Source organism: Gossypium hirsutum, chromosome D04, assembly GCF_007990345.1.
Source record: "Gossypium hirsutum isolate 1008001.06 chromosome D04, Gossypium_hirsutum_v2.1, whole genome shotgun sequence".
Taxonomy (NCBI): Eukaryota; Viridiplantae; Streptophyta; class Magnoliopsida; order Malvales; family Malvaceae; genus Gossypium; species Gossypium hirsutum.
Genome location: NC_053440.1, coordinates 1,794,121 through 1,819,748, shown reverse-complemented (window position 1 = coordinate 1,819,748; position 25,628 = coordinate 1,794,121). Strand labels below are relative to the sequence as shown.

At 34.9% G+C, this 25,628-nt stretch overlaps 3 protein-coding genes across 7 annotated transcripts; 1 reads left to right on the top strand and 2 right to left on the bottom strand.

Annotated features, from left to right (window-relative positions):
- Nucleotides 1-8,990: 8,990 nt before the first annotated feature.
- On the bottom strand, nt 8,991-15,884 carry LOC107931609 (60S ribosomal protein L10). Of its 5 annotated transcripts, XM_016863544.2 has the most exons (6): nt 13,156-13,304; nt 13,017-13,087; nt 11,113-12,826; nt 9,755-10,256; nt 9,475-9,556; nt 8,991-9,280 (listed from the first exon to the last, which is right to left on the bottom strand). In XM_016863544.2, the coding sequence occupies exons 3-6, from the start codon at nt 11,120-11,122 to the stop codon at nt 9,212-9,214; spliced, it is 663 nt and encodes a 220-aa protein (XP_016719033.2). In that variant the 5' UTR covers nt 11,123-12,826; nt 13,017-13,087; nt 13,156-13,304; the 3' UTR covers nt 8,991-9,211. The 5 variants fall into 5 exon arrangements, 1 of the variants encoding a protein (XP_016719033.2); XR_005912317.1 differs by lacking the exons at nt 8,991-9,280; nt 9,475-9,556; nt 9,755-10,256 and adding exons at nt 13,491-15,678; nt 15,783-15,884 and having other exon boundaries at nt 12,150-12,826; nt 13,156-13,309; XR_005912316.1 differs by lacking the exons at nt 8,991-9,280; nt 9,475-9,556; nt 9,755-10,256 and adding an exon at nt 13,491-15,878 and having other exon boundaries at nt 12,150-12,826; nt 13,156-13,309.
- A 3,373-nt stretch (nt 15,885-19,257) lies between these two features.
- On the bottom strand, nt 19,258-21,178 carry LOC107931602 (cytochrome b-c1 complex subunit 8). The gene is made up of 2 exons (XM_016863538.2): nt 20,836-21,178; nt 19,258-19,467 (listed from the first exon to the last, which is right to left on the bottom strand). Exons 1-2 carry the CDS (start codon nt 21,003-21,005, stop codon nt 19,419-19,421), a joined length of 219 nt encoding a protein of 72 aa, XP_016719027.1. The 5' UTR covers nt 21,006-21,178; the 3' UTR covers nt 19,258-19,418.
- A 310-nt stretch (nt 21,179-21,488) lies between these two features.
- On the top strand, nt 21,489-24,646 carry LOC107931601 (hydroxyacylglutathione hydrolase cytoplasmic). The gene is made up of 7 exons (XM_016863537.2): nt 21,489-21,761; nt 21,853-21,975; nt 22,065-22,226; nt 22,371-22,449; nt 22,915-23,028; nt 23,908-24,084; nt 24,301-24,646. The coding sequence occupies exons 1-7, from the start codon at nt 21,715-21,717 to the stop codon at nt 24,373-24,375; spliced, it is 777 nt and encodes a 258-aa protein (XP_016719026.1). The 5' UTR covers nt 21,489-21,714; the 3' UTR covers nt 24,376-24,646.
- Nucleotides 24,647-25,628: the final 982 nt, after the last annotated feature.

Below are 25,628 nucleotides of genomic sequence, written 5' to 3'. Positions count from 1 at the left end.
ACTAAACATCAAAGTTGACATTTAAAACCCATTTGGACTGCCACGTAGGATTGTCGTTAGGGAGGTAACATAGTTTAGTGGTAGAGTGACCACTTCGTAACAAAACGATAACATAAGTGTCTAAAACGTAACATTTCAAACATAAATGGCTAAAATGTAATTTGAGACAAACAAAAGTGACTATTTTTATAATTTACCCTTAAAATTATATATATTCTTTTTGAATAAGTGATCAAATTTGGATTGAGTTTAAATTTCACTATTTTTAACATTATTACTATTTTTCTTATTTATTATAATTATTATTGTTTATTAATATTAATATTGTTCAAAAAAAATTATATCTAAAACTATAATTTATTAATATTATTATTGAAGAACTTTTAAATTAAGTATTATTAAATTGATATTAAAATAAAAATTTATTAATATACTATTGTAAAGCCACTTATAATTAAGTGATTAACAAGTAGTTAAGCTAGAAAATACATGAAATTAAGAAATAGAGATGAAGAGAACAATAATGAAAACATTCTTACTTAAGCTACAGTAGTGTTGGTGTGTATCACGTGTCAAACGATTGATAGTCTTTCAATATTTCTCTTCCACATCATCTCGTTTCTTCTCATCAATAATAATATTTAGATTTTGCTGAAAGAGAACATCTCGAACCTCACTTTGTCAAATACCGAAATGACCCGTATCATCAAAGATCTTCACTACCAATCTCGTATTTGCCGACTAAGTAGTAGGATATCGTCACGTTTATCTTTTAAATTTTAGGGTAAAGTATCAAAATAGTAATTTTTGTTTGCCTCAAGTTAAAATTTAGTCACTTGTATTTGAAATATTAAGTTTTAGTCACTTACGTTATCATGTTGTAACATTTTAGTCATTGAGTTGTTAATTGTCGTTAACAGTGTAATGATAAGCTGACATGACACATTAAATCATCATTTCAAACAAAAAATTTAGGTTAAATTGTACAATTAATCCCTATATTTTTTCATTTTGAGCAATTAAATTTTTTTTTTATGTTCTTGCAAGTTTCCTTTTTTTTTCCTTGTTTTTCATTCTCCCTCTGTTTTCCTCCCTTATTCATTTTTTTAACGTAGTTTTTCTATGTTTTTCATTTGTTAAAACTAGTCCAGAAGCTCGCCTCACTTGAGAAAATTAAATTGTTCAAAAAAATAAAAGTATAGAGACTAGTTTTAACAAATGGAAACATAGAAAAATTACGTTAAAAAAACGGAGAAGGGAGAAGCAGAAGAGAATGAAAAAAAAGAAAAAAAAAGGAAAGTTAGATGAACATAAAAGAAAAAAAATTAAATTGCTCAAAACAAAAAAATATGGGGACTGATTGTATAAATAAATCAAAATTTGTGTTTGAAATGATGATTTAATGTGCCACGTCAGCTTACCGTTACATCATTAAACGGTAATTAACGGCTTAGTTACTAAAATGTTACGACGCGATAACGTGAGTGACTAAAACATAACATTTCAAACATAAGTGACTAAAATGTAACCTGAGGGAAATAAAAGAGACTATTTAAGTAGTTTACCCTGAATTTTAACTTAATAAATCTAATAAGGTATATCTAATGGCTAAAATTAATTGGACATGTTAGTGGAAATCCATGGCTAATAGCATGGTTATCTAGTGTCACGAGGCTAGACCTTTCGTCTCGCAATCCGTGCAGCCTTAGGCTATCCGTTCGTCCAAACTCGCCCAAGTCAGCCTTAACTCGAATGAGGATTCCTTAAGAACTCCTCCAAGGCACCAATTTGTATAGCGGAAGCGATTGTGCCAAAAAAGCTACAAGAGAACAACAGAAAGAGCGCTCACAAAGTGTTTGAGTAAATGCTCTCAATTCTTATTCATAAAGAATAATGAAACAATTCAGGAGTCAGTACAAATGAGGGGGAGGCTCTCTATTTATAGTTGAGCTCCCCCAAAACCGACGGTCAAGATACAATTACATCGACGGATGAGATTTAACCATATCCCTTAATTTCAGGGATTTACAAGATAAGCCTTATCAAATCTAATCTAATCTTTACAAGATATGATTCCCTCTATCTTCTAAGATTAGTTACCATATTAGCCTAAGTTGCCATCTTTTCGCTATCGGGCCAACCAGGCTTCAATCTGACAGGCTTCTCCAATATCTTTTTGAATCGGGCCAGTTCTTGTGGGCCAAATGATCCCCATCTGAGCAACAGACCTCCATTGGATGCATTTGGTACGCTGGTCACGGGCTTTGAACTGCGACCCGTGACATTCTCCCCCACCCATTCTCGCAACGTCCTCGTTGCGACTTCCGAATGGCACTGACTAGATTCGCCTCGGTCTCGTCTCAATGCCTTAGCCTTCCCCTTCCTTCGGGACTTTTGCCTCGGCTTACGTCGCTTCTTCACTCGAACCGTCCTACTCGTTCGTACATCTCGATGACAAGAAGCTATGTCGCTCTCTTGCCCACATTCTAACCTTGCTCGAATAGAATCCTCTTGATTCACCACACTTGGCTTCACTTTGCCCACAGTCTCTCGGCCTCTTTGCTCAAGAACTTCGAAAGGGCCCCTATGTTCTCGCCAAGTTAACAAGTTAGAATGCAAAACACTATCACAGTGTTCGGAATGTACCTTCACATTTACTCTAGTCAACTGTCCCTCATGCATCACTTCTTTTCCCTTGAAGTCTGATGCATCACCCACCTCTCCCATAGGTGGAAGCCTTGTCGATGACTCGGCCAACTCTGACGCTTCACTCAACTTGAGCCTCATTGGTCCCAACTTCACTGTTTTCATCGCAACTTTCTCCACTAAGTTCGATGACAAACTCACCTCTTCCTTGGGTGGAAGTCCCTCCGACGACTCACCAAGCTCAGACGTTGCCTTTCTTTTGACTCCGGCTTGCTTTGGACAGTTCCGCAACTCATGCGGACCACGGCATAGGAAGCACTTTACTCGCTTCCTCTTGCTCCTCTTTGCCCTCTTAGCTTCGGCTTTTCCCCTGCTCGAACCAACCTTCTTGGGCTCATTGTCTGCTCCATCGTTCCCCTCGATGACAAACTTCCTCGGACACTTCCGCAACCTATGCGGACCATGACACAAGAAGCACTCCACTGGCTTCTTCTCGCTTTCGGCCTCCTTGGCTTCAACACCCCTTGCGCTCGAACCAAGTACCAAGGCCTTACCCACCGGCTTCTCCTTAAGCGCGGATTTCTTCGGACATTTCTTTAACATGTGTGGACCATCGCAAAGAAAGCATCTCAGCTTGTCCCTTTTCCTCTTGGGTTTCTTCTTCCCAACTCGTGGTTTCCCATTACCACCATTGTTGCCGTTGCCATTGCCATTAACAATGTCTTCCTTGTGATTCATTTCACATACACCCCTTTCCTCGGACTTGGAAGACCCAAGCTTGTCTTTCCCTAGACCAAGCTTGATCACGGACTCAACTACCGTCATGGCTTCCGACAGCTTTTGGACACCTCTTTGTTCCACCTCCTGTCTGACCCACGGCTTCAATCCCTTTTGAAAAGCAAGCGATGCTTCTTCATTGGTCACATCTAAAACTTGGAGCATGAGTTCCTTGAACTCTCGAACATACTCCCCCACTGTGCCCCGTTGCGTTATCCCTTGCAACTTTGCCCGAGCTTCTTCCTCGGCAAACTCTGGATAAAACTGTCCCTTCAATTCGCATTGGAACTCTTGCCACGTCCCAATCTCACCATGCCTTTTATCTGTGGTCCTACCTCGCCACCATAAAAGCGCAATGTCAGTAAGAAACATTGAAGCAGTGTTTACCTTAACCGCATCCTCCATGATGCCTTTGGCACGGAAGTAGTTTTCCATCCTCCACAAGAAATTGTCCACATCACATGCAGACCTTGTCCCCACAAACTCTTTCGGCTTTGGGACATCCTCATTACTGAGTGCTGCATTTGCCACTCCTTTCCCCACGGCTGCTTGACACAAGGCTAGCTCTCCCTCGAGCTCCTCTATTCTTGTGGTCAAAGCCCTCGTCGTGGCCATTGTTTCCTCCTTCAAAGCCATCATCATGGCCTCGAGAGCATCATTCCTTTCCGACAGCTTATCCCTGTGTGAATTAAACAACTCGTTTACCTTGTCCATGGTGGAACCAAGAGACATCTTTACATAGTCTCTGGACTGCTCCTTCCAGTTTGCTATGTGATCCTCGACCCCATCGAGTGCCTCCTTTACATCCTCCATGGATCCCTCGAGTTTACCCACACGTTCCTCTACTGCCGATATTGTCTCCTTCAAAGACTTCCTCGCCCACCTTTGTTCGAACTCTTCTCTCGACATCCCAACGGTGCCTTTGAACCAACAACTCAGATATCACTTGGTTCAAACCTTGGCTCGGATACCACTTGTCACGAACTTGGAGTTTTCCCACACATCCGTGCGGCCTTAGGCAGTTTCTTGGCTTAAAAACGCCTAAGTCAGCCTAACTTCCACCGATAAAGGATTCAACCGTAAAAACGCCTAAGTCAGCTCAACTCGTAACAATAAAGGATTCAACAGAATTCCCTTAAAGTTTCTACGAAGAACAGCGGAAGAACGAATTAAGAACGATCTTTGAAAGATGAACAAAAGCAAGAACGCTTGAGAGAAAAGTTTGAGTAAATGCTCTCAATTCTTATTCACAAAGAATAATGAAACAATTCAGGAGTCAGTACAAATGAGGGGGAGGCTCTCTATTTATAGTTGAGCTCCCCCAAAACCGACGGTCAAGATACAATTACATCGACGGATGAGATTTAACCATATCCCTTAATTTCAGGGATTTACAAGATAAGCCTTATCAAATCTAATCTAATCTTTACAAGATATGATTCCCTCTATCTTCTAAGATTAGTTACCATATTAGCCTAAGTTGCCATCTCTTCGCTATCGGGCCAACCAGGCTTCAATCTGACAGGCTTTTCCAATATCTTTTTGAATCGAGCCAGTTCTTGTGGGCCAAATGATCTCCATCTGAGCAACAGACCTCCATTGGATGCATTTGGTGCGCTGGTCACGGGCTTTGAACTGCGGCCCGTGACACTAGTAACTTAATAATTGTGATGGTTAAATTGTAATCAAGAGCTTTACTTAATCTCTCAACTAATCCCTCTAATCTAGTTACCTTACAATTTAGACCTTATATAATAATTATTAACTTCTTTAATAAGTTAAGTATTTACCTCCCTTTACTCATTTTTATTTCGGAAACCTTTCGATTAAATTTAGCCTGATAATTGAATCTTTCAACGCTAACGAAAAATAGATCGCCTTCGTACCTATTTTCCCAACAAGGCGATGTATGACAAATGTATTGAGGGGCACCTACCACACTTTTGTAGCTTTAAACCTCTTCAAGAAAGCTACCAACATCAGTTATAACTTCTTCAGAACTTCCAGTCATAAGTATATATCATCAACATGGACAATAAGGTAGGTAACAATAACTTTTGTCCCTAGTATAAACAAGGATGTGTCAAATTTTGAGGCATGGAAATGGAGGCTTGTCAGGAACTCTTTCAGGTTGTTACACAAATTCCTTGGGGCCTGTCATAGCTTATATGATGCTTTTTGCAACTCACAAACTAATGGTGTACCATTTGCTCCAAACTTTTAAAAGCATGATGGTTGAACTATATCTACTTTCATGGTTTGCCATTAATTTGAAACTGCAAGAGAAAACAAAATTTTCACTATAGGAGAATTTACTGCAGGACTGACCTGGAACTTGAGAGTAGCCCTGAGCTACTAATCTTGACTTGAACTGATTCACAGTTCCATCAACATTTTTGAATAACATTTGCAACCTATTGGCTTCCTTCCAAGTGGTAAGCTCACTACAGACCAGGTGTCATTAGCTAAAAGGATTATAATCAGATTTTCTACTATATTTCTTTTAGCATTGACATCTAGCTTCATTTAAGAATTATGGTGGCCAACTACCAATTAGGTTTCTTCCTTCCTAAGTCAACTTAGTTCTATGCAACTGTGAGGGCTTCATTGATTATTAATCATCTACAGGCTGCATTACATATTCTAAACAACTTGATCATCCTTTTGGAGCCCTGCATTTGTTAAAGGTAGTTTGAAGAATAAGTTCACAATAGTACTCTCTAATGAATAGCAATGCCCTCCTCTTTTTTCTAATATGTTAGACAAAATTTTGGTAACAAGATCTTCTCTGAATGGTTAAAGTCAATAGATATCGTTCTTTCTTTGGCTTAAAATCTCCGTCCAAGCCTTCTATATATTAAGAGAATTAAAAGGGCATTAAAGAAAGTAATCACTTAAATGATGTTGCAACCGAGTGGAGATAAGCAATAGCATACCATGCAGGAGTGTGAACAATCTACCCGCTGGTATGTAGTTGTAGACTATCAGCTTTTCATTCTTTGAATAGTATATAAGCACAGATTGGCATAACATTTGGATGTTGTCACATCGTCCCCATAACTTCCATTTTTTTGCTCAAACTCCCTTTCCCAACTGCCATAATGTTGGAAACAAAGTTAGCCGCTAGGAGGACCAATTTCAAGTTGGTTGTTGTCTGATAGCCAGCTTGGTGGTAAAATTAACTCGTAATGGAGAGTAAATTTACTAAAACTAGAACAAGAAAGAGGTTTTGCCTAGTAAAATTAGGAACCAAATAGCTTCATCAAATAGATTTGTACGTAATTATGGATATTTCCATAAAGACTGTAATATGTTTATTTTGTGATGAGGACTCTCCTACTGTTACTCATCTTCGACATGTACCAAAATAGATTATAAACCTGTTTCTCTGTAAGAAAGAATGTCGAACAAGGTAAGATGAGAGGGGAAAAGCAAAAATTGCATGTCATGTTATGAAAAGTACTTCGATTGCAAAATTTATGTGTTCCAACAAGGCCATTTGCCTACAAGACGCTCAAAATGTATGGAGACAGCAACTGCCACAGGCAGTACAATGCAAGTCACAATTTATCCAGCAAGTAAACTTTCAGAAACTTAATATACACAAGAAAGAAAGGAGGGGAAACAATGAAACCTAACCAGCAATCATTGATTGCCACCTTGTTCAAGCTTTTCAATTTCTTGACGACTCTTTCTTTCAGCCTGTTGAAGTTGTCGCTCAGCATCCTCCTCTTCCTCAATCTAATCAAGATCATCAAATTCTTGTACAACAAGCAACTAAGAAGACTTTTAATCCTAAGATGAGTTAAAAGGGATTTCTATTATACTTGTAGAACAGAAGACCATCAGAAATTTACATACACACTTGCACCAGTCTACGCTCCAACAATGGGAAAGTCGCTTAAATTAAAACATTAACATTGATTTGTAAATCTAGAGCACCTGCTCCATCCAAAGGTGTCTTCCACCAGAAAACAGAAGCGTTGTACCCGCTAGTGACCATCCCAAAAGACTAACACGTTAAAACCATTAGATCAGATGTAGTCAAAAGCGAGTCAGCTTGGACTTGTGCCGACTCGAGAGACTTCCATCAAGGGAGAAACCACAGTAATACCGAACAAACTCACCGGAAAATGAAGGGTGGCTAGCAAGAGAAAAAGGAAGTGGCAATGGAGGTGAAGAGGGAGAAAGAGATGGAGAAAAGGTGATAAGGAAGAAAGGGTGGCAAGAGAGAATGGAGCGGACTATTTCCGACGAGGGTCAACGACAACAACGCAGTCGGTGACCACCTTAGAAGCAAACAAGAGCAACTACAAGTAAGGGAAAGGGAGAAAAGGAGGAGAGGGAAAGAGGAGGAGGGAGAAGGGTAAATTCAATATTAAAAATCTTAGTAAAAAAAAAAAGGTAAATATGGAGCTAATTTATATCACCAACTCAATTAATGATATTATTTATATACACAATGTAAGAGAAAATATTTTGTCAAAATTTTGTTTTTTAATAATTTATTTAATAATGATTATCGAAGTAGTGATAAATAACTTGTTTATAAATACATTAAATATGTGTTCAATCCTTAAATATGTTAATTTTATTTTTTATTTATTTAAAGATTACATAAAAGTATGAAAAGACAAAAACGCTATCAAGATAATAGTAGCAATTATTTAATAGAAATGATATATTAATCTTTTCCAACTAAATTGGTGACTGGTTAACCTGTGACACTAAATCAGTTAAGGATTTAAATAATAGTATTAATAATTTAATATCTATATTTAACATTTTACTGTGTTGGTGTTACCTATGTCAACAAATCAATTATCAAATTATAAATACTCATTTTAAATTATAATTAATTTTAGTTCTTTTATTTAAATATTACAAAAAATATGAAAAGACAAAAGCATTACCAAAATAATTATAGGAACCATTAATAGAAAATGTATTTTATTCTTTTTCCAAGGTTTTAAATAGTAATATTGATAATATAATATACTTATATTTAAGCATTTTACTAAAATAGTCTCGCTCTTGATTGAGTCACCAACTCAAATGATAAACTTACAAAAAAACACTCATTTTTTTTTTAAAAATTATAAGTAATGTTATTATAACTAGGGATAATATTTGTTCAGTTCGATTGGGCTATTTAGATTTTTTGAACCATCCATTATAAGTTTTTTCATATTAATTTTTTGTTTTGAATTTTTAAAACTTATTTTGATAAATAAGCCTTGTTTTTAAATATAAAACATTTGTTTTATATCATAAAAAATTAAAAATTAATTATATATTAAATAAAAAATAAAATTCAATTCGACTTTAGGTAATCACAATTTTTGAACATGCATTCCATTAATCATCCAAATTCTTCGATTCGAATCAATTTTCGATATGATCTATAACATCTTTGAATAAAAGAAATAAAAATTATAAAATTTAAATATTAAACTAGAGTTCAATAATATTAAAATACAAAATCATCACCGCTTCGCCTATATTCATTATCAACTAAAATTTAAAAGAATATGTTTAACATAAATATGAAATAAAAGACTAAAAAAGAAACAAAAGGGAAATGATAATTTCAAGACCATAGCAAACTCAGTGCCATTGTTTGAACAACAAATCAATAAACAGAGTATTTTGAACCTCAACAACATCTGTTCAATTGAGGAATGATACAACACAACAAAAGGATAGTTAAAGTAATAATAAGCTTAACAAAGAGTTCCAACAGAGGTTTTTGGGGAGCCCTTCAAATTTTTCTAGATACTCCAATGTCCTAAGATGATGCTTTCAGAAAAGCTCTCCCAGGCTGACGATTTGCCAAAGGTCCATGGCATCCAAGAAGCTGCACATTATAAACACGAACTTTCGCTTTTAAAAACACAATAAACACAGTAGTAGGAAAACAGAAAATATTCAGCTCCATGAAGGGAAGTAAGTCCTTCACAAGAGCTATGAAAAGCTATATGATGTATTACATTCACAAGATCACAGAGAATAAATCATTGGTTGTTTGAAAGAGATCAGTCGTTTTACTACCTTTGCATTCACACCATCTGGCATAATCCTGTTCTCAGACTTCCACTTCAGATAATCAGCGCGGTTGTACTTGGTGAATCCCCTGACAATACCAAAATAATTGTAAACCGTATTTCAATAACATAGGTGACACGACGTTGCAAATATGTGCAGAATATATATTAAAATGAAAAACTTCCAAGCAAAAATCAGAGCTTTTGTTCCCAAATACACACTTAAACATTATATAGAACAAACTCAAGCATTTCAATTTGATGTCCAAGAAACAGAAAATGCATACCACTTCCTGCTAACAATAATCTTTTGACGACCGGGAAACTTAAACTTTGCACGGCGGAGGGCCTCCTGTGCATGGTGGCTGTTGCTGTCCTTGCAACGAACTGAAAGCAGGACCTGACCAATGTCAACTCTTGCACATGTTCCCTGAGGCTTCCCAAAAGCACCCCTCATTCCAGTCTGAAGCCTATCAGCACCAGCACATGAAAGCATCTTGTTGATCCGCAGAACATGGAAGGGATGAACCCTTACCCTCAAATGGAACGCATCCTTTCCAGCAAATTTGGCCATGTACTTGTTGCAGGCAATGCGAGCAGCCTCCAACGCCTCACTTGAGACATTCTCTTTCTCCCAACTGACAAGATGGACACAGAAAGGGAACTCGTCAACACCTTTTTTCTTCATCCCAACATCATAAATTCTGATCTTAGGATCCGGAACACCACGGCAATATCGAGATTTTGGGTATGGCTTGTTCTTGATTTGGCGATAACACCTTGCAGGTCCTATAAGGAAGATGTTCAGAAAACTAACACAAGCATGACATTCAATATCAACAGAATACAATCACTTTCTTATGGAATGCATGATAGAAATATAAAATAATATGAATCTGTTAGTAAGAGAAGTTTCTAGAAACCAAAACATTAGTTAAGGCATACAAGAAAAGGAGACATAATAGATGTTTCAATATGTTGTCATGTTAGAAATTTAGTTGAAGCACCCTCGCAAACAAACTTCTAATGCTTTCTATAGCGCTGCAGTAAGCCAAATGAGCTAATCCCTAGCAGCCATTCCCAAGATTTTGTAGAAGCATATGAAAGCAATTAACTGAGTCACACATGGAAAACAGAACCCTATATGACAGAAATGAGGGATAGGGTTATTACAAAGAGCTCTTACTTGGTTTGAAAAACTGAAATGACTAATAATCATAATGCTAAAAAGCACTGACACGGAATGCCAATTTAGAGCGGTTTAGCTGAACCTAGTAAGGTTTAGGGTTTAGGGTTGAAAAACTGAAAATTTTGTGGTAAGTTGAAATTAAAAGTTCCTTTTTCAGATGGCAATAGAAAAAAAAAAGCAGATGGTGATGGAGATGAGACTGGTAGTGAGTGATGGGTAGAAAATAAATCCAGATGCCATAGGGCTTTTGTTTAGCATGCAACTACAGGAGTGTAGCAAATGTAAAACCTAATTGTGGAAAATGAAGTACGAAAAATTGAAAGGAAAACAAACAGCATTCAACGTTACTAATATATATAAAAACATCAATGAATTAACTAAAATCACAGCAAAAAAGATTTCAAGAACAGCTGTAAGGGCGATTGGCAAGCAATAGAAGGAAGGAGAGAAACTTACTCCTCCCCATGTCGTCGTCTGGCCTTGAGAAGAAGAGAATTGCAATGATTCGAATAATGCAAAAACCCTAGCCGTCTTTATTTCTTCATTTCAACTTCAACCTTAGCCCATTAACCCAACCAAAAAGCCCAAACCCCAACCCATGCCCTATAAACCTTCAAAAGTCGGATTACCCCTCCAAACTCGAAGTTTTGGTCTCAGTTTTAATATTGTAATATATTATTTTATTTTATTTTATTTTTATATATTATATAATTTATATTACGTAAAAATAATATTATAATATAAACATTAAAAAATATGATAACTTGTATTTATTTAAAATTTTAATAAAAAAACATAAAAATATTAAATATTAAATTAAAAAAATAAATTAATTTTTTAAATTATTTTAAAAAATTTAAATGGATTTAAAATAAGCATAACTTAACCATTTATAAATTTAGATATACTTGAACAACTTCAAGTCTCATATTTTAGGAGGGGTTAGATTTAAACAAATAGATTATGTTAATATAATACAATATCTCAACTCAAATATGACCCGACTTAACCTTACTCTATAAAGAAAAAATTGAGTGTCGCGATGTTTATTGACTTCTATGATACTGTTTTTATCTTATATGTTAGTGTTTTGTATCATTAACAATGTTTTTTTTTAAAGTACAATACATTTTTTTAACTCCACAAGTGAAATTAAAGAATTTCGTATTTATTTACCGTACAAATACGTGTTATCCTTGTAACTTATAAAACAATTTCCCTTATTTTATATATATTTTAAAACATAAAATTATATATTTTACAAATTATCAAAATTAATGAATATTTTAACATTTAAAGTCTATTCCATGTTTAAATTATATAAATTAAAATCCATAAATAAGGAAATTCAATCCAATTTGAGCTCTTCTTTTATATATATTTTCATCAAATAAAGCCAATTTGATTTTAAGATTAATAATGAAAAATTAAACTCCAAGAAATAAAATTTTATGTAAAATTTATTTGTTTTACTTATCATAAAGTAATTATAATTAATAAAAATGTTAATGAAATTAAATTCTAACTTATAATAAAAGTATTTACAATGATAATTTAGAAATATAATACTGTGAATAACAATGACTACAGCTTGCCTTATCTCTCTCTTATTGTTCATTCTTCCATCTTGATAATGACTTTCCTTGGGAACAAAGATTATCATCACCAATCCAAAATTAAGGACCAGTTTAGCATTGCTTTTCAAAAGCATTTTTGGGTTAAAAAATACTTTTGAGCAAAAGCTAAAATTTTCTACTTCTGCATTTGCAAAGCATTTTTTGTCCCAAAAGCACTTTGTAAAGCTCAAAAGTATCTTGTTTAGCAATATTTTTATCTCAAAAGTACTTTTTGTCCCAAAAATACTTTTGAGAAGTAATGCAAAACTGGCCTTAAGACAGTGTAGGGGTAAGGGATATACAAAACAATACAATAACAAAGAATCATATCTAAGGTGTTCTATAAAGATTTTGAGAGAATAATCCTACTGAAGTTGTTTCTTTTGCCCAATTCTTGGCAGAGATTTTCAATCTGTGGGTGGGTGTTCTCTTTATTCCTAGATGATGGTATTATCTTCTCCATACCTTTACCAATATGATTCTCATCTTTCAATGGACCAAAGCCTGCAAGCAGCAGCAGCTACTTCTGAAACCATTTTAGAGGCATCTTCAGCCTGAAGAAACAAAAAATTAAATCAGAAAAAGCACGGGTACTAGAGTTTTTTTTACTCCATAAACGGGGTTGGTTAAAAATTTACATATAGGGGACACTTGGAAGTTCTATAATGCAAGTGTACCAAATAAAGTACCCAAAAGAGTTACATTTATATTTATATATAGGCCAATGAAAGAAGGAAGACCTACCAATGAGCTACTGGAATTCAGAAGTTTGGGTGTAGGTGGGCTCTCAAATAATAGCTGGGATCTCAATCTGGCTGGAATTACATAACAAATCAATATTGAGGAATAAACATCAAAGCAGACAATTTTCACTATCACTAACCATCCACAAATTAACTGTTTCCTCGAGACACTATCTCTCAACATCTCAAAGAGGAGTTCCACACAGAGTGATTCAGCAGTATCCCCTAGATATCCACACACAGCGATTAGTCCTTGATTTATTTATCAATTCATCTTTCCCTCTGCTGTCTTTCCTGTTTCAGTTAATTTTTACACAGATGAGAATTTTTTATTCATATAGAAAATTTTTGAAACACCAAAGTTATTGTAAAAGGTTCTCAATGTTTTCTTGATCGAAGTTAGTAAAGCATTGGTCAAAAGAGCCAGTAAGATAGGGTGAATATTTTATCAAATGGAAAGAGCTACAACTTTTACCTTTGAAGTTACGACTACATTCTGCTGGTAAGCACAGCTGCATTGAATTAAAGCACAGCTGCTCTGTCCACTGAGATATGAGATGACTTATTCACCGACAACAGCTCAGCCCACAGAAGCAGCCACATCAGGAATATCATCAGAGCTAGATGGGTCCACCAATAGTTGATCCCTCATGAGTGAGTGCTGAGCATGACCGATATTTATTCCAGATGCAAGCCCCTTGGAGAATTGTGCATACATTGCCTCGTCAGGTATCAAACCTGATTTACACATCTCAATTAATTGATTGAGGGCTGAAGGATATGGATAAGATCTGAACAACAGTTTAATAACACTGTTTATCGTATGATGGTCCAACTCAACTTCTGTCTTGCTGATTTCTTGCATCAACTGTTTGACCATTTTGAGATCTCTTCCCTTACAGAAACCAGAGATGACCAAATTATATGTGTGTGCATTAGGAAAAACACCAACTTCCTTCATCTGGCTGTACAGTGTATAGGCTTCATATATCCTTCCACTCTTAAAAAGTCCATAGATGGCAAAATTGTATGATACAACATCTAGAGGGTATTTCTCTTCAAGTGCCCTCCTAAACAATCTGAAGGCTCTGTGATATTTACCAACTCTTATGAGCCTATCTACGATAACAGTATGGACATGAGCATCAAGACCAGGGTAATACCGTATTAGTGCTTGATAAACATTAACAGCTTCATCAAATCTTCCTGCTCCACATAGCCCGCTAAGTAATCCAACAAAACTATACTTGTCAGGTGTTAAACCTCTAGCAAGCATGTAATCATATAACTGTACAGCATGCAATGGATAGCCAGCCTTGCAAAAGTAGTTAAGTAGGGAATTACAGACCATTAGGTCCCCTTCTATTGCAAGTCCACTAGCTATATTGGGTAAAAGAGAAAACCTCCGGGACAAACATATGTTGGATGACAAAGAGCAAAATGTATAAGAGTCAGGTACCAGATTTCTGTCAGACAAGCTCAGAAAAATACCAAATGCATCATCATACCTCCCAACCTTAGATAAACAATCTATTAATACATTACAGAGAACCAAGTCAGGAACATATCCATCACATTCCATTCTATTTAGAATGCTAGAAGCAGAATTGACCATTCTGGAATCCAAGAATCCCTTGATCAAACTAGTGTAAATCACCAGATTAGGTGAGCAACCAGTCCGAAGCATCTTTTTAAACAAAGCATAAGCCAAACCAGGTTGATGCAACCGACAAAACCCATCAATCAATATACTCCAAACATTCATCGATACAGAAGCTCCAAGCGTAATCATCAAGCCTAACACTTGATATGCCTCTGCTAGCCTACCCATTTTACAGAAACAATTCAAGATCATCTCAAATGTCTTAACATTAGGATAATATCCCAGCTGGATCATTCTTCTACTAACATATGAAATGTTAGACAAATCACTCAACTTGCATAAATTACACAAAGCAATATTAAAGGTCAAGAAATTGGGAAAGTGGGTATCATTCAAAACCTTGATAGCTTTATCAACATGACCAATTCTATACAAAACATCCATGACCACATTACGTGCAAATGTATTAGGAGTAAAACCAAAAGCGGCCATTTCGTGGAAAGTCTCAAAAACCATTCCATATAATGCACTACGCCAATAAATCCTCAACAAAAGCAAGAAAGTTTGTGGCTTTATCACACAACCAATATTTTCCAATTCCCCAACAATTCTTCTCACAGTTAGATACTTTTTAGTTAACTGGGAGACAACATTAACCATACAATCAAACGCTTGAACATCATGAAAATAATTGGGTTGCTTAGCACACCATAAGAAAAAGCTCAAGGCAATCAAATTAGAAGGGCAGTTGAGTAGAGTAGAGTGAACGATTTGAGGATTTATAATAAGTGTCTTTTTTTCACCAGAAAATGCTTGACTTTTATCGGTTGAACTTACCTCTGGTGCTGAAAAAAGGCGAACTGATATCAAACGAAATGATGCGAAGATAGCGGTTGCTGGCGTTGAAGGCAGGAAGCCCCAGCGGCATCTCCATATCATATTCTAAGCAGTGTTTCAAATAGTAGTGGCCTAATGATGTCTCACGGCCTCTATTACGCAGTTGCGGCGGTGTGACCAAACATCACACCACTAGAAACGGTTCAAGGCCACAAATAGCAGTCTAACGAATAAAAAAACAACCAAGAGCAAGAGTATGAGACGCAGAGGCAGAGGCAGAGGCAGAGGCAGAGAGCAGAAGATTAAGTTTAGGGCTACAAAAATTACATTAAATTTGCTGGTCAGTCGGAACGAAAGGGCTTGGGTCTGAAGAGCAAGACGAGGCGGCGGGAATGGGATGTGTGAAGAGCTGTAAGATTAACTCGTTGAGTAATTACTAAAGTATCTTATCATATTTTAAAGGTTAAATTCTTCTATTAGTCTATATACTTTGCCAAAGTTTCGAATTTAGTCTATGTACTTTAATTTCATCATTTTTGGTCCTTGTACTTTTTAAATTTTAAAATTTTAATCCTCACCAAATAATAACTGTTAAATTCATTAAGTTAAGTTCTACTATTTTCCAAAATCTAGTACGGCAAACATATTATCATATGTGTAATATCATATTAGCTTGTTACTTTCACTTATTAAAATTTCAATTAATGGATTAGCATTGTCATTTGTGTTAAGACTAAAACTTTAAAATTTATAAAATATAGGGATATAAAATGATCCAGTTGGAGAATATGGACTAAACCTACAACTGTACACATAATACAATAATAGTTGAATTTAATCAAACATATTTAACTACTACTGTTTGGGTCGTGATTAAAATTTTAAAATTAAAAAAGTACAAGGATTAAAATTGACCAATTCTAAAAGTACAGAAACTAAAACCGACCAAAATAGAGTATAGTGACTAAATCCATAACTTTCATAAAGTACAGGGATTAGTAATAGAATTTAACCTTTTAGATATGTTATATTTGGTGAAGTTGTTTTATCTTATCTTTTGACATGTAAAATTAATAAAAAAAAATTGTATTCGATGAACTTTAAACTCATGCCATTAATACTATCTAAAAACGGTAAAAGTACCACAAAGGCCATTGTACTAAGAGTTAAATTGTATTTTGATTTTTTACTAAAAAATGAGTAAATTAATCTCTGTAAGATAGATCAAAGAGTAAACCGATTCATATACATTAGTATGATATATAAGTGGCACACCATATATCTTTATCGGGTTATTTCATCACTTACGTCAATTATAACTTAAAACATTATAAGTTTTAATATATAGACTTTGCCATTTCAACTAGAATTATATTTATTTTATTTATCAATTTTTTAAATTTTTTACGGAAATAAATGTGTCATAATCTAATATTTGTTTATGATTTTGTATTAACATTTGATGGATTTATATTTTTTAGTTTTTTTATAAATTTTTTTAGGTTAATAATTCAATAACAAAAATAAAATTTTTATATTCTAACCAGCTGTGTATGTTAATATATAATTAAATAGAAGATGCTCATTAAAATGAAACAATAGAAGATAATAATCATTTTATATATATTATTTAATAAAATAATTTTTTTTCATAATCATTATTAAAATTAATTAATTATAATATTCAACATTTTGGGTTTTTTTAACTTCAGCCCTTAGCATTATTTTTGTTTTAATCTCATCCACAATATTGCAAAATTTTTTTGACAAAATTTACCTATCAATTAACGGTCAACGTTTTTGTCCAACACGGCATATCACATCACTTGATACCTTTGTTGACATAGCATGTTTATTAAATCTATTAAAAATTATATATATTAAAATTCAAAATAAAATAAAAATTTAGAAAAACCCACTATTGATACACTACTAGCATATTCTGCATTTTTTTCTGTTTGACCTAAGAAAATTAAAACATGTTGATGGTGAATTTGCAGGGAAGAAAAGGAAGTCGAAGTTTTGTCATTATTTTCAAGATATGACATTTGCAAATAACACCAATTTTGCTTTGGTGTTGCTATTTGCATTAGGCTTATCTATGGTTATGTTCACTTTAACAAACATCAATAGTGGGAGATTATGTCTTCTTCTTCTTTTTGTAGGTCGTGTTGATCACAAAGACATCTCTGAAATATGCCTAATTCGTCCTATTGTAAAAGCTAACCCAAAAAATATTCTGAAGACGGTTGTCCTCATCCTTGGTAAAAGTAATTTACAAACTAGGATATTTATTATTCTCGACTCAAAATATTCTAAAGTAGCATTTGAATCCCCGTGTTCAACTGCTTTTATCGTCTCTACTTGCAACAAGTTAATTCTTGAAGCTCATTTTCTCATCCCCCAGTTTGGACAGCGAAGGATGACATCATCTAGGAAGGTTGGATTTCAGCTCGTCTCATCGCTAATACTTTAGCCTTTACACCGGCTGGAACTTCACGAAATGACCTTATCAGATTATTCTGTGCATGATGTACAACAAATTCATGATTGTGCTTTCACAAAATTCGTAACAATCCATCTACTTCTACACTTTTTGAACGTCGTTCGCATCTTCGCTTCACATCTAGTTCAAGTTTTATTTTTAAGCTCTCAACTCCTATTATTGTCGATGTGTTTCTCCAACAACTCCACTTCTTTATTTCAATATAAATACAGTAACAACATCCCTAGTTTTGGGTCTGACTTCGTTCCTCCAAACCTAACATTGAAACCAAGCATATGAGCATAGCTTAGATAAAACGATTGAGCATCATCTAAGCTACTGAATTCCATTCCTCCAACTTCCTCTGATGATAATTTAGTAGTGTTGTTAAATAAATAAAATAAAATCATGAACCCGTCTCTTCCCAAAAATATTTGGCCTTCCCTGTTCTGATTCTTCATTTAAGTTAACATCTTTTTTTTGGTCCTAAACATTCAGCCATTCTTAGAACTGTATAAGCACAATATTTTTCACATTTAATCATGCAAAACCACAAAAATTATTGTACTTACTGATGAAGGTGCTTGACAACAGTTTCAGTGTTTTCCCCAATACTTTGAACAAAAATCCCAATTGAAGCTTTTGGGGTTTAAATCCAACTTTTTTTGTATTATTCCACTGCAATAGAGAGAGAATGGTTTTTCTTTCAGTTGAAGCTTCATTGAAAAATCCCTTGCTTGTATATGGAACCGTTTGAACAGTTATCTACAAAATCCGACTTGGCATTATCAATGGTCTATGTATGTTTCCTTTTCTTCCTTTTAATTTCAACCATTGATTTAAAAGATCCCACGAGATCCTACCAAAAGGTGTCTTTAAATAGATGCCATCATTGATCATGCCACATAAAATTTGTATTGAGAAATATGAGTTTACATTTTACCCAATTCAACCGGTTTCAACACTAAAGGAGAAAAACTAATTTCTAAAGGAAAATAACGTATTTGACAACCAATTTAACAAATTCCAAGTTACAAGCACAATTTCTTAATTTTTGACATGACTTAGTCATGATGACTATAATATTCTCATTTCTGTCTTTTAACCACTACCGTTGATTTAAAAATATCCTACTAAAATAAGATCTCACCTTAAATGTTACTATTAAAAAACTTTAACTTTTTTTAAAAAAAAAAAGGTATCCCAATAACATATTATGACCAAAAGGATAAGGTGTTTCCTTACGTGAGACCGTTTGGCTAGAGGACTCACAGTTAAATGCTCAAGGTCATCACTAATAATTTGCACACACAAATATTGAAGAGCAAATCCACAAATTTATTAACCAAAAAGAAGATAATGTTCCAATTTCATTATCCCATATCCATAACTAAACACACCAACTCAAAACTTAGTCCAAGTCCCAACCAAAATGCATGAAAGTATAGTAGCACCAAAATGGGGGCTTCCCAATAGTTTCAATACCTATGTTCCAGCTTCTCCTTTTCTTTGAAATTTTGGACATACCTGCACCCAGTTAAATAGACAAAATACATGTTAAGCATTAAGTCAATGTGCTTAACAAATTGTGGATTCTGTGCATGTATACTTTTGAATTTCTATGAGCAGTCTCAAGTGGAGCTCAATATTCATCACAAAAGTATCCGTTTTAGTTGGACTCAAGGGTGCATGTGGGATATGGATGTGCACTGTTTTTTCTTTTTCTAAATTTTATACTATCGATATCATATCCATGATACTCCTCGAAAAACAAAGAATTCAGGTAACATAGCAAAATACTTCCAATCCATGCATATAACACTAATCAAATCACATTGAAACTGTTGCCATACATGAGCAAGAGCAATCTATTCCGCTCCACTTAATCAGGCATGAGAAGGGGAGGGTGAGGTCCCATTCCAAGAACAAAAATATTCATAACGAGTCAAGAAAAAATGATAAATTATAACAAGTAAAACATACTGTCCATGGTTATACCGTACATATTGCTCTTTCTTGTTTTCCACTTGTTCCTCCCAGAAGAAGTGCAACAGCTAAGGCATGTAGGGTATAAGTTGGCTAAGTTGTACAGAAAAAGCCATATTCCTACGTTAAGTTGGCTAAGTTGTACAGAAAAGGCATGTTTCTAATTCTAGAAAGCTCATCCTAGAACTCCTCGAGTTAAATTGCACTTGTAAGTTCTCCATCAGCTCTAACTAACATTACTCAATTACACAAATTATAATTTGCACAAAACATTACCCAGTCTTATAAATTATGATAACTCTCATAAAAATTATTACAAGTGTTGTAATGTTTTGGGTAAAACGAATCTTTTGTAATGTGTAGTGTAATATTGGAGCTGATAAAATGCTTATATGAAGGAGCTCTTTCTAGAATTTTCTATTTTCGATTTAATATGCTATTATGATAAAACATAGAATCAAAAGTATTTGCCCAGATTGCCGATTGAGTCTTAGTTCAACTGACATGGGCATTGTTATCAATGCAGAGTATATAGATTCGAGTTATTTATGGATTGGGAGGGATTATGGTTAGTTCTAAGCATAGTATAAAAAAAAGCATATATGATAAAACCTGTTAAAAAAGAAGTAATTGCCCAGATTTTTTTAGCTTTCTTTATTTGAGTTTGAGATTGAACTGATATATTAGAGCTAACGTAAAGCTTATACATATAAACATATGGTTGAAGGAGATGAACTAGTTCGATAGCAACATTTTATATAAATGTTTAAGTTAATAGTAAATTTTAGGATTGGAAAATAAAAGAAAGAATGAAACTTAAATCATAGATAGATCAAGATACGGTGAGAAATCGAAGAAAAAAAAGAGGGGGATGGGATGAAACCCTAAAGTGGAAGGGAAATAAATTACGTGTAGGTGCCGACGAGAGGGGTGAGAAGAAGAGTAGCGCTGATCCAATTCTCAGAGACCTTGTGGGTAATCTTGGCAGGCAGATCCTTCCATAGCCCACCCATTATCTTCTGCTGGAACGGTGATAAAGCGTACACCACTGCCCTCATCTTCACCGGCTGCTTCCCCATTTCTTCTTCTTCTTTTTTTCTTCGATTGTCTGACGGCCACTAACAAATGTCAAGTGTGACTATGAGTGATCCAAACAAAATCCCTCCGAGTTGGGCCAATGGTTCGGCCCAACTCTCTGTCTTTGCTGCAAACTAAATTTGTCCTTAGACTATTCGGTTTAGTTCGAAGAATCGCTCAAAAAGTGAGAGTATTTAGGTAAAAATATAGATTCAAAAAATAAATTTAAAAAAAAAGTTTTTTTTCCATTTAGATGAGGCTTCGAGTAATTTTTTTAGTCTTAGCCCGACTCAATTTGAATACTCTTAACACAAAGTATCGATATATTTCTCAAAAGTATCTCATTGCCTAAGCAAAATTATCGATACTTCGAAAAATGTATTAATATTATAGTTCATAATATGAGCCAAAAAATTTAGGTCAAGTTTAGAATATATAATCTAGATTAAGTTTGAATAAAAAATTAAGTACATTTTTTAAGTTAAATTGAACCCAATAATGGAATCTAAAATTTTATCAGCATCCGATCCAAATTCGACCGGAGACATGACACAACTGCAGTACAAACAAATAAGAAAATCATCTGCTAGAAAATACCAGAAATAAATAGATAAACAAATAAAAGGAATCAATTTTCTATCTGGTGCAAATTTACCTACCTTCTTTTTCTTCTGTCCGGAATTTTCCTTACTTTCAACTTCAAAGGAAAATATGAAAATCTTTGAGGTTCCATGCTTAGAAGACAACTACTCGTATCTGTGAGTTTTTTTATTTAATTCTCTTTTTTTTGTTCTTGTTTGTTGATTGATGAATTGTTGAATTCGGTTTTTTTTTTAATTAATAAAAAAGGGTGATAGATGAAAGCACAAAAGAGGCGGCAGTGGTGGATCCTGTGGAGGCGGAGAAAGTTTTTGATGTAGCAAATCAGCATGGGGTTGTCCTCAAGTTTGTTCTTACCACTCATCACCACTGGTAATCACTATGCTTTTCATTTAAGATTGACTGCTTGTAGAAGAATTCGGAGTGGAATATGTTTGTTTGCTTTGTAATTCAATCTGCAGGGATCACGCTGGTGGGAATGATAAGATAAAGCAGTTGGTGCCTGGGATCAAGGTATATGGTGGTTCCCTTGATAATGTTAGGGGCTGCACTCATCAGCTCCAAAACGGCGATACCTTATCCCTTGGCTCTCATCTCAACATTTTGGCTCTTCATACCCCTTGGTATTATTTACTCTTCTCTTCTATTACAAACCTTCTATGTTTGTTATTATTTCCCTGCGTTTGCTTGTTTCTCTTTCTTTCTATATCTCAGTTTTTACTTTTATAGAATCCCTCTTTGCCCTGACCCTCTCATCTTTTCATCAGCCATACCAAGGGTCACATTAGTTACTACATCACAGGCAAAGACGGGGAGGACCCTGCTGTTTTTACCGGAGATACCCTCGTAAGTTTGAACCTCTATCTTTCTTTTTCCTTTATATGCATGCATTCATTCTTACATACATATAATATATATATATACACATATTTGCTGTTACTTGTTACTTTCTCCTTTATCTGATTGAAGCTTATTCAAGTCCAAAACGAATTCTATCTCCTTAGTTACTGGCTTAAGCTTTTAAGATGCAGAGTTCTTCAGTACATGATACTAATTCCATTTTTCCCTTGGCTACTATTTTGGCAAGTTGTTCTTGGTTGTTGTGTAAGTTTTACTTGCATGGAGCATTTGAGTTTCTTCCCAATTGTTGGGATATTACCTTGTTAACTTTAAGTTTTAGGCACAAAACTTTAGCTCTTACCAAAAGGCTTTTTGATGGTTAGGAGGTAGATCTTTTATCTTTATCTTTATCTTGTTTACTTCTGTCGTTTTGATTGGTCTGGAAATAATTTGTCATTTCTCATTGTATAGTTCATTGCTGGTTGCGGGAAGTTTTTTGAAGGCACAGCCGAACAGATGTATCAATCACTCTGTGTAACACTGGGTTCACTGCCAAAGCCAACTCGTGTCTACTGTGGCCATGAGGTACAGAGATTTACCCTTTCCCATTTATTGTCTGTCTCTGTAGTCTATGCTGAATTGTTTTAGATATTCACTATGTATGCTTGTCAGCATCCAGTGTCCACAAAGGTCCTGGCTAAGGAAAATTTTCGGGTATAATACTTAGGCATGCAATGGTTTATTATCCAGTTCATATGGTCAAATGCCTAGTCATTTCTTGAAAGAATAAACTTGGAAAAACTAGTTTGACAGTACGCGTCACATATATGATTGGCAGTCATATTGATGTTGTCTGACCAACTAGTTAGCTTATTGATGCTGTACTGCATGTTCTACTTTGTTTTGGGTGTCTTCTTATGGTTGTTTTTGTTTTTACTTCTATATATATTTTCATCAGATAAGAGGGCCATATTTCCTGTTTGGCATAAGAATGGCAAGCTAGCATATATTGACAATGTCTGTAGCTGCACATGCCATTGAAATTTAGTTAAGCTAGCTTACAAGGTACATGAATCTTAAACTAGAAAATTAGCAATGATTGTGTAAGTAAAAGGTGAAGATAAATTTGCAGTCTGTGGAGTGTCTATTCAAGGCTGGATTAATCTGCTGTGCTGAATAATTCATGGAATCTTTGAAATTAGAGGAATACTCCCAAATTTCTTTCAAAGTTTGTTACATCTTAAAAGAAGAAACTCTGCATTTGCAAATGAGTTTGTTTTTGCTGCATTTCTTCTCATTTCAGAAACTATATAAAAATGTTTGGTCCTATATTTCTCTGGTACACTGGTGAAGAACTTGTTACACCTCAACAGAAGACACTTTTGGTTGCAATAATTTTGTTTTTGCTGCATGTCTACTCATTTCTGAAGATTAATGAAATTTTTTGGACCTATGTTTCTCTAGTACACAGTGAAGAACCTGCAATTTGCATCGACAGTTGAGCCGAAAAATGCAAGGATACAACAGAAGTTAGCTTGGGCTAATGGTCAGCGCAAAGCTGGTCTACCCACCATTCCCTCAACCATTGAGGAAGAAATGGAGACAAATCCATTTATGCGAGTTGACCTACCTGAACTTCAGGTTTACTCCTTACCATAAAATACACCTTTAAAGTGACAAATCTACATATGTTTCAATGTCATGTTATACTGTTGCAGATTATGGCTCAAGCTTTTGTACTAGTCTCAAGATGTTCTTATGCTTACTCTTCTTCATTTGTTTGTTTTGGGACCATTTTGCACTGATTTGTGACGTGGTATACATATTTTCTTATGTGGAAATTTATCGGATTTGCAGGGGAGTATTGGTTGCCAGTCTCCTGTTGAAGCACTCCGGGAGATAAGGCAGATGAAGGACAATTGGCGAGGCTGATTATGGAGTTGCCTAACTATGAAGGAAGGAAAGAAAATGAAAAGGACTCGCCATATTTCTTTTTTCTTTTTGTTGTTAAGAATAGAAAAAAGAATGTTGGTATGCTGCTGAAAGATGGCTTGGGAGTTGTAATCAGTTAAATTCAAATGAAAATTGGATAATGGATGAGTTTGGAACCAACGTGCCACTGTTTCTTGTGGATGAATGCAGGGTAGAGTTTGTATTAATATGGTTTCAAGAGTTAATGTTAATGGTGGTAGTTGAATTCTTATCCCTTTGATGTTTAAACTCTCAGCTAATGGGAGTGGTTTGAAATGTTGGATACATGCTCTCATGGAATGGACAAACACATTATCCGCAGCCTAGGGTTAACTTCCTTTCTTGGTGGTCTAGTGTAAGAGTTTAGTGAGTCGTCATCAATTATCATTTCCTTTTTCAGTTACACATTATTATGATTATAATAATTATAAGCTAAACAATGAAAGTTGAGCCCCTAAGTGATAGTATGATGTTCATGTTGTTTACTGCTTCAGGTGTGGCCCAGGTACGAGTCACGCTAGTCGTGTTTATTGTTCGAGTTTTGCCATGTTCTTGTAATTTACCAAAATACATATATTGAAAGCAAAACAAAATGAATTAAAGGGAAGGGACTAGCCAGCGGGCCGGGGGTGACTTACTCTGAAAATGATATATTTTTTTATTGGCTATGTACAAAGAAGGTACTCCACGCCATTTGCCAATTTTCCTTTGCCTTTGCCATTGCCATTGCCATTGCCAGGTTCGGTTATATTAGGAAAGGAAAATAATCCCATAGTACGTATGTATATTGCTTCTATCTCTTCCAAATCCAAAAGAATCACAACTATAAACAACCATTTTCATTGTCTTCTCAATTTCCATCCTATGCCATCCATGATTGTTAATGTTCTTTTTGGTATATCCAGGATTGATATAGATGATGCCATCAAAAATAAGGTTCAGGCGTAAGAGAATATGCCTCAAGTCCAAGTAAATGAGGACAACCCAACGTTCTAACTTTACAAGATGATCGACTGATACATAGCATGCAAGTAACAAGTCACTACAGTTTGACAATGATACCTGCCATAGGTTACAGGGTAGGATCAACAAAATGCATGGAGATACAATCCTACCTAAAATAAGGATATTAGCTCCAATTAGTCACATGAAAAGACCACTATGAGGACACTAAAGGCCCCTGATATTCATACCTAAGTACATCCATTTTAAAA